We start from the raw sequence: 8,051 nt of genomic DNA, 5'->3' as shown, positions 1-8,051 counted from the left end.
AAGGGGATTGGGAGTCGGCGATGCTGGAGGAAGGAGAACAACAGGAAAGGTAGCGATACAAATTTAGAATTTAGTTAGAGTTTTTCTTCTCTGATACAGAACCCACGCACACCGCCAGCTTATATTACACATGCCACTCGGGGCCAGCGAACCTCCTATTTGGCTGGGCCACGCGCCTGGGCCTTGGGCCGACCTAGGAGCCTTCACATTCTTCAGTATCCGTGTGACCATCAGGATGGGCCTGGTCAGCAGTAGCCTTATCGCTGACATTCCCCCTCCCTTGAAGAGCGGCATGTCCCTATGCCGGAGCTCTTGGAAATTGCTGACGGAGATGAAGAAGGGGCTCCTAAGTAGACAGCTCAAGAGGCATCTGGGACCACTTGATGAGAACTTGCTCCGCTGGGTGAGGCCCCGTGGTCCAGCGGTGCTGTAGGACCTGTTCCGGCACCTGCAGCTCAACAAAATCAGAAGGCAATGTAGAGGCCACCACCTGAGAACCTGCAGACCGCTTGAGTTGTGACACGTGAAACACCGGGTGGATGGCAGCAGACGCTGGTAGCTCCAGCTTGTATGCAACCTGGCCGACGCGAGCTAAGATGCGGAACGGGCCGAAGAACTTGAAGGAGAGCTTGTTATTGGAGCGACGGGACACCGAAGATTGCACATATGGTTGGAGTTTAAGGTATAGTGAATCTCCAACAGCAAAGACCCTCTCAGATCGCCCTTTGTCGGCCTGGCGTTTCATTCTTGCTTGTGCTCGGAGCAAGTGCTGTCGGATGAGATCTTGCATAATAGCACGTTCTTCCAGCCACTTTGACAACTCAGGTACAGGAGCTACCACATCACGATCCAATCCCAAATGTCTCGGCGGATTGCCATACAATACCTCAAACGGTGAACGGCCGAGAGCAGAATGATAACTTGAGTTGTACCAAAATTCTGCCAATGGAAGCCACTAAGTCCAGCGAGTGGGGCAAGCATGAACGAAGCAACGGAGGTATGTTTTCAGGCTCTGGTTAACACGCTCAGTCTGTCCATCGGTTTGCGGATGATAAGAAGAACTCATGCGCAAAACCGTGTGAGCCATAGAAAAGAGAGACTGCCAAAACTTGCTTGTGAAAATCCGGTCACGATCCGACACAATAGAAAGAGGCATGCCATGAAGGCGAAAAACAGAATCCAGAAAGAGCCGGGCAACTGACGCAGCTGAAAAGGGGTGATGCAGGGCCACGAAATGAGCATATTTGGAATACCTGTCGATCACGACCATGATGGCATTAGCGCGTCCCGAGGTAGGTAATCCTTCGACAAAATCCATGGAAATATGTTCCCAAGAGTTTTTTGGCATAGGTAGAGGGCTCAGCAATCCGGGATATTTAGCCCTGTCAGGCTTGGCTTGGGTGCATACCGAACAAGTCTGGACATAAGTGCGAATGTCAGCTCACATCTTCGGCCAGTAAAAGAGTTGATTGACCTTCTGGAATGTAGCAGGAACTCCAGAATGACCGCCAATGGGGCTGTCATGGAGAGCAGAAATAACTCGCTTCTGAACATCAGTATTACAGCCCAGCCAAATACGAGATTTGTATTTGATAATGCCTTGGTGAAGACTGAAAGGAGGCCTAGCATCAGGATCAATTGCTAACTGTGACAGCAGCAGATGTGCCTCCTGGTCAGAAGCATACCACTGTACTAACTCCTGAAGCCAGTCATGAGTAAGAGATGATAGGGCCCATAGCTCAGTAGGCGGACCGCGGCGTGATAACGCATCAGCAGTGCCATTCTCCCTGCCACGCCTGTACTGGACCTTGTAACGCAGACCAAGCAGCTTGGTGAACACCTTCTGCTGCCACACAGTGTGAAGCCGCTGCTCATTGAGGTGAATAAGGCTGCGATGGTCCGTGTGTATGATGAATTCATTATGCAGCAAGTAATGACGCCATTGCTCTACCGCCATGAGGATTGCCAGGTATTCCTTTTCATAGACCGATAAGCCTTGGTTGCGGGGACTGAGTGCCTTACTGCAGTAAACGAGAGGGTGACTGTTTTGAGTGAGGACTGCACCCACGCCGTACCCGCAGGCATCTGTCTCAATGTGAAACGGCTAGGAGAAATCAGGTAAAGCGAGCACTGGTGAGGAACAAAGTGCTTGCTTCAGTAGTTGGAATGCAGATTCGTGAATTGAGGTCCATATGAACACCACATCCTTCTTGAGAAAGTTCGGTCAAAGGCTTCGCAATGATTCCAAAGTTACGCACAAACTTGCGGTAATAGCCTGCGAGTCCCAAAAATGAGCGCAAAGCTTTAACATTAGCAGGTTGAGGCCAATCAGGCAATGGCTTTAACCTTGGCAGGGTCTGTGGAGATTCCCTCGGCGCTCACAACATGGCCCAAATATGAAATGGATCGCTGCGCAAAAGTACACTTAGACAGCTTCAAACACCACTGATCGTCTGCCAGCCAACAAAAACTTGAGCAAGATGAGACAAATGTTCTTCATAGGAACAGCTGTATACCAGGATGTCGTCAAAGAAGACGACCACAAACTTGCGTAGACCAGGCCTCAGAGTTTCGTTCATAGCGCCCTAAAATGTTCCTGGAGCTCCTGTGAGCCCGAATGCCATAACGCAGAACTCATATTGGCCCAAATGAGTCTGAAATGCCGTCTTATATTCCTCGCCTGGGTTCAACAAGATTTGATGAAACCCAGCCCGAAGGTCCAATGTGGAGAACCAACTAGCACCAGCAAGTTCATCCATGAGTTGATCGAACACTGGCACTGGAAACTTGCCCTTAGCTGTAATAGCGTTCAACTGTCGGAAATCCACACAAAATCGGTAGCTGCCATCTTTCTTCTTGACCAACAATACCGGAGATGAGAAGAGACTCGAGCTAGGCTGGATTAAACCCTGATCAAGCATTTCAGTCACCTGCCGCTCAATTTCATCCTTCAAGTTCGGAGGGTGGCGATAAGGGCGGATGAAAACTGGCTGGGCACCTAGAATCAGAGGAATGGTGTGATTACACGCTTGGTGAGGAGGCAAGCTTGTAGGCGGCTAAAACAACCGAGGAAACCCCTGTATCAATGTCTGAATGTCTGGAGGAAGGGAGTCCACGGTTAATTCATGAGAAGGTAAATCCTCCACAGCACAGAGTTGCATGATCAACGGAGATGCATCTGAAGAATCCAAGCTTTGAAGCAGCGAGAAGCTATTCTGATATGTAATAATAAGCCATTTGTCACGCCAGTGAACCTGCATAGGACTGAACTGTTCTAACCAATCCATGCCCACAATAACATCATAAGAATGCAGTGGAAGTACCCTGAAATCTGACTGGAACGAGCACTGACCCACTGCCCAAGTCAATCCATGCAGCAACCGAGTACTCTGTAAGTGAGAACCTCCTGCCACTTGTACTCGAGTTGATATTGGGTCGCTCTGTACATTGGTCAGCTGAGCTGCTACCGCCGAATTAACAAAAGATGAGGAGCTGCCTGAATCGAGAAGAATATGAACCGGCTGACCCATAAGACTTCCTGAAAACCTGACAGTTCTTGCTGAGGCAGTCCCCAATACAGCGGCCTTAGATATAGCCAGAAATATCTGTTCATCAGGAGGATCCCCTGAAGTATCTGGGTCTTGAGCTGTGTGATCATCAAAATCACCCCATACGGCTTCCACTGCAAGTAGGACTTCAGGCGCACACTTGTGGCCCTTGGACCATGGGGCGGCACACTTGTAACAGAGGCCCATGGTACACCGATAAGACTTGATGGCCGCGAGCTTGGCATCGTTGGTTGGAGCTTCGCGAGGGGCAGTCGCTGGAGGACCACGGTCCTGCTGTGGAGGTGGTGGTAAGGGCAGGGATCCCTTAGTAGAGGTAGACGAGCGCGCCGAATAATGCCAATCACCATGTCTCGGCGGTTTCACCGAGACGTTGCCAGCCATCTCCTCCTGCAACAATGCCAAAGTCGTGGCAGTTTCGAGGTCTTTTGGACGATGCATATGAACAACACTTTTAATATCAGGGCGCAGTCCATCAATGAATCGCATGGTATAGAACAGGGGGTCACGAGATGGTGAATAAACTTTTAGCTGATCCACCAACTCAGAGAAACGAGCAAGGTAATCGGATACTGTGGAGGACGATTGATGTGGAGGATTTGTCTGATGAGTAATTCATGGCGATCGCGATCAAATCTATCGTGGATTTGTGCACAGAAATCCTCCCAGGACCACTCAGGAACTTGAGCCTCCACAGACTGGTACCACAGAGAAGCGGCACCATCAAAGTGCATCTCGGACACATTAATCCACTCAGACTGATGGACGAAGTACATTTTGAAATACTTCTCGGCACGGGTTTTCCAACGGCGTGGATTGTCACCATCGAACCGAGGAAAGGGAACTTTCGGAAGTTTGCCATTGGGATTATACAAGTAATTGGGATCGGGTGGGTAGTGGTTTGTGCGATTATGATCTGGTGGATGGCCAGGCATGCGAATGGGGTCTGGTGGATGGCCAGGCATGCGAATGGGGTCTGGTGGATGAGGGCAAGGTGGAAGGGAACCGAAGAAGGTTTGTGGATTTGGGGAACGAGAAACTTCCGGGCAAGTCGGACGAGGCGCAGGAGGACGATAAGTGTACAAGCTCGCGGGACCATGCGACGAGAACGGCGGGGAAAAAGGATATGGTGACGTACCATTGGCCGGGATGGGGATCCAGGTCGTCGGGACACCGGATCCCGAATCCCGTGGAGTCGATGCAACGTGGGGCCCAACGACGGGCTGATCGGCAGGGAACCCGTCAGAGTGCTGCGCGGCCGCCTGAATCGGAGAAGCAGTGGACGTTGCTCTGTGAGGCAGTCCGTCGAACACCTCGCGTGCGCGGGAGGCCTCGATGCTCTTGAGAGCGCGGCGCACGTCGAAGACGAGGTCCTCCATATCCGGGCGCCAGGCCGCGAGTGAGGCAGTTGTGGCTTCGAGGGAGGCGACCCTGTCGTCGTCGGCGGCCCGAATGTTGACGCGGAGACCTTCGAGATCGGCAAGCCGCTTGGAGAACTCGGCGTCGCGGTCGGCGTAGCTGGCCTCCAGGCTTGCCAACCGCGTGGAGACGACCAGCGGCTGTGGATCCGCGGGCGCGGCCTCCAAATCCGCGACGCGGCGGGAGAGGTCACCGAGGAATGAGGCGTGGGAGGACTCTAGGACGTCGATGCGGGCGATTGTAGAGGTGGAACGCTCGGTGATGCTCAGCTCCAAGGCGTCGAAGCGCTTGGACTGCTCGTCGAAGCGCAGGGACTGCTCGTCGAACCGAGCATTGAACTTCTTCATCTCGTCGAAGAGCAACTTGAAATTGGGATCCATGGCTCCACGAGAGCGTTGGAGACGGGTATAGTGGGGTGGGAAGAGTGGGAGGGGTTCCAGGATGGAGAGAACGAGTCTCTGATACCAATTGTTAACACCAGCAGAAGGGGGAAGGGGATTGGGAGTCGGCGATGCTGGAGGAAGGAGAACAACAGGAAATGTAGCGATACAAATTCAGAATTTAGTTGGAGTTTTTCTTTTCTGATACAGAACCCACGCACACCGCCAGCTTATATTACACATGCCACTCGGGGCCAGCGAACCTCCTATTTGGCTGGGCCACGCGCCTGGGCCTTGGGCCGACGTTGGAGCCTTCACATTCTTCAGTATCCGTGTGACCATCAGGATGGGCCTGGTCAGCAGTAGCCTTGTCGCTGACATGGTGACCCGACCCTTGTTTACCATTAGGTTAGCGATAACAGCGTGGTCAAGGCTCGGTAACCATGAGAGATCTGATCAGGTGTCCCGGCCGTTCGTTCGGGCTCGGCAGCTAGCTCTCTTCCGGCCGATTGGCAGCTAGTAGTAGCTCTTCAGAGAAGCAGCATCTGCTGTCCTCAGATACGGACGCAACGGATCCACGCGACGCAACGGCATGAGTCAAACGTGGGCATGCACGGAACGGATCCTATGTGATGTGCCTCCTGCCGCAGGCCGCTGCAAGAATCCAATGCAGGACCGCTCCATCTCCTACAAAAGAATCTACTACTTCTACTAGACGTTGGAAGGATCATCGGTGGTCGCGCCGTGGCTTAGGTTGTCACTTTCTACGGCCCCGGTGAACCCATCAACGCTGGATCCTCCTCCTACTAACCGTACTACGCGCGCTAATACTGTGCATTACGGCTGATACACTTGTTTCTGCATTAACGCCCACAAAACTGAAGGCGTCAGCATCATTGCGTTTCTGAAACACAGAGGTTGACAGACATGCAGGCACGCAGGAACGTTGAGGCACTGTTTTTTGTGGCGTTACACCAACCGGGAGGAGGAATAATGTTGGTGCTAGAGAGTCTACGTTTGAGCACTCCATTTGGCAACGCTAAACTGAAAGGAATCCCGGCCGTTTGACAACGCATCCAGGTTGAGGCGCACCACGAACACACTCTCATCTGACCCCAGAGCTGCCAGCCATCTGCTGGCTGACAACTAGACACCATTCATCATTCATACCGAAATTTCCGTGACATATGCATGCATCCCACTAACCGATAGCCCACGACTCCACAGTGCTTACCAGCCTGCTGCAACGGCATCGGCAAGGCATGCATGCATGAATGGCCCTGCTAGCAAGCATCGCACGGCCAAACCAAAAGCAACCAGTGGCACCTAATCAGCAGGCTAATCGCCGGCAACGGTGCACAGCCATTGGTCCGAGTCCGAGCAAATTAGAACTGAGTGTCCCCATCTCCATGATGCCACCACTGCTCAGGCATGCATGGCCCCTTCCTCGTCCCATGGAACAGGTAAGGTAATCCTAATCCATCATTGTTTCTCTATCAGTGCACGCGAGGCACCAAAGTCTGCAATGGAATGCTGGTACGATACATGGATGGTTACGTCCCAACTCCTCCTATCCTATATAACAATTAAAGAGGATGATTGATCCAGGCAAGCAGAGGCAGAGCATCGAATAGCGCTGATGGTCGTCAGGATGGATGATTATTGATTGACCGCGACAGACAGCGACGATTGAATTTCAACCGGCGTTAATTGGTGGCGGTAGGTGATTAGGCCGTGACAACGTCCACGTACAGCTCGCTCCTGGATGGCGCTGGGGCGTTTGGGTGGGAGAAGCAGCCAACCAACCTGACCAGACCAGAGTGTCGTATCCCCCTCGCGTTCGTGCCTGCATGCCTATCATTCTTGCGCACATTCTTCCTTCCCCTATACCAACCGGACTAGCGAATCGTCGAAATTCAAAAACAAGTTTAGCGAATCGTATAGGGTAGTTTAGCGCCATCACAGCTAGGCTACCTTAACCAGCCAGAAGGTGGCGCCAAGTGGACGGAGGTTGAAGACACTACACTGGAGAATTGAAATGTGGCCTCCAGCCAGCCCTCTTCCAGGCACGCAACGGTGGCCGGAGGCGGCGCCAGCCCAGATTGGGATTCCGGATCGAGGAAACGCATGGAGCCTCGTTACGATTACGAAACGCCTGACGGCGATCTGTCGTGTTTCGTTGGAGCGGAGAGGTGATACATACGGCCGGCACATGACGGGTATCTCCTCCTCCTCGTGTTCCTTTTTCTCGTTCGTCGCCTACAGGTATGTCCGTATGTCGGTATGTGTGGCGTGGGCGGCTGGGCGCTGAGTGCGTGTCACCGGCAAGCGTACTGCCAGTCTGGGAACAGAGGCGCGCGCGCTCTGCGGCGTTAGGCCGGCCGACCTGAGCATTTTTCGACATACTAGGCCGGGCTTGTGTTGGGTCACACTAAAAAAAAAGAACAGCTGCTTCGGGCCGAAAATCCTGCCCACGCCAGTCCAATGGGTCGAGTCGAGCTGACTTTTTCACACCGGGCTCAGGCTGGGAATGTTTTTCTAGACTGTGAAATCTCTGGCCAGGCCCCCATGTCAACTAAGGCTCGTGGTCTGGGCCTCGTGGGCCATGTTTGCTAAGGTCTAACACTGGGTTCATAACAGAAAAAAATCCACGTACCTCCTCAACTTTTGTGAAAGTCTGCTTTTC

The 8,051-nt window shown here is 52.7% G+C and overlaps 1 protein-coding gene across 1 annotated transcript; it reads right to left on the bottom strand.

Annotated features, from left to right (window-relative positions):
• Window positions 1-346: 346 nt before the first annotated feature.
• Window positions 347-1,957, bottom strand: LOC136455395 (uncharacterized). Its single transcript, XM_066455436.1, has 2 exons — window positions 1,475-1,957; window positions 347-955 (listed from the first exon to the last, which is right to left on the bottom strand). The coding sequence occupies exons 1-2, from the start codon at window positions 1,955-1,957 to the stop codon at window positions 347-349; spliced, it is 1,092 nt and encodes a 363-aa protein (XP_066311533.1).
• Window positions 1,958-8,051: the final 6,094 nt, after the last annotated feature.

This window comes from Miscanthus floridulus, chromosome 5 (assembly GCF_019320115.1).
Source record: "Miscanthus floridulus cultivar M001 chromosome 5, ASM1932011v1, whole genome shotgun sequence".
In the NCBI taxonomy this organism is placed as follows: domain Eukaryota; kingdom Viridiplantae; phylum Streptophyta; class Magnoliopsida; order Poales; family Poaceae; genus Miscanthus; species Miscanthus floridulus.
This window is presented reverse-complemented; position numbering and strand designations above follow the sequence as displayed.

Coding starts and splice junctions, on each gene's coding strand:
- LOC136455395 (XM_066455436.1), bottom strand. CDS start 1,957: ATGGCGGTAGAGCAATGGCGTCATTACTTGCTGCATAATGAATTCATC. Junction 956..1,474: donor TTCCTGCTACATTCCAGAAG/GTCAATCAACTC, acceptor CGCTGGACTTAG/TGGCTTCCATTGGCAGAATT.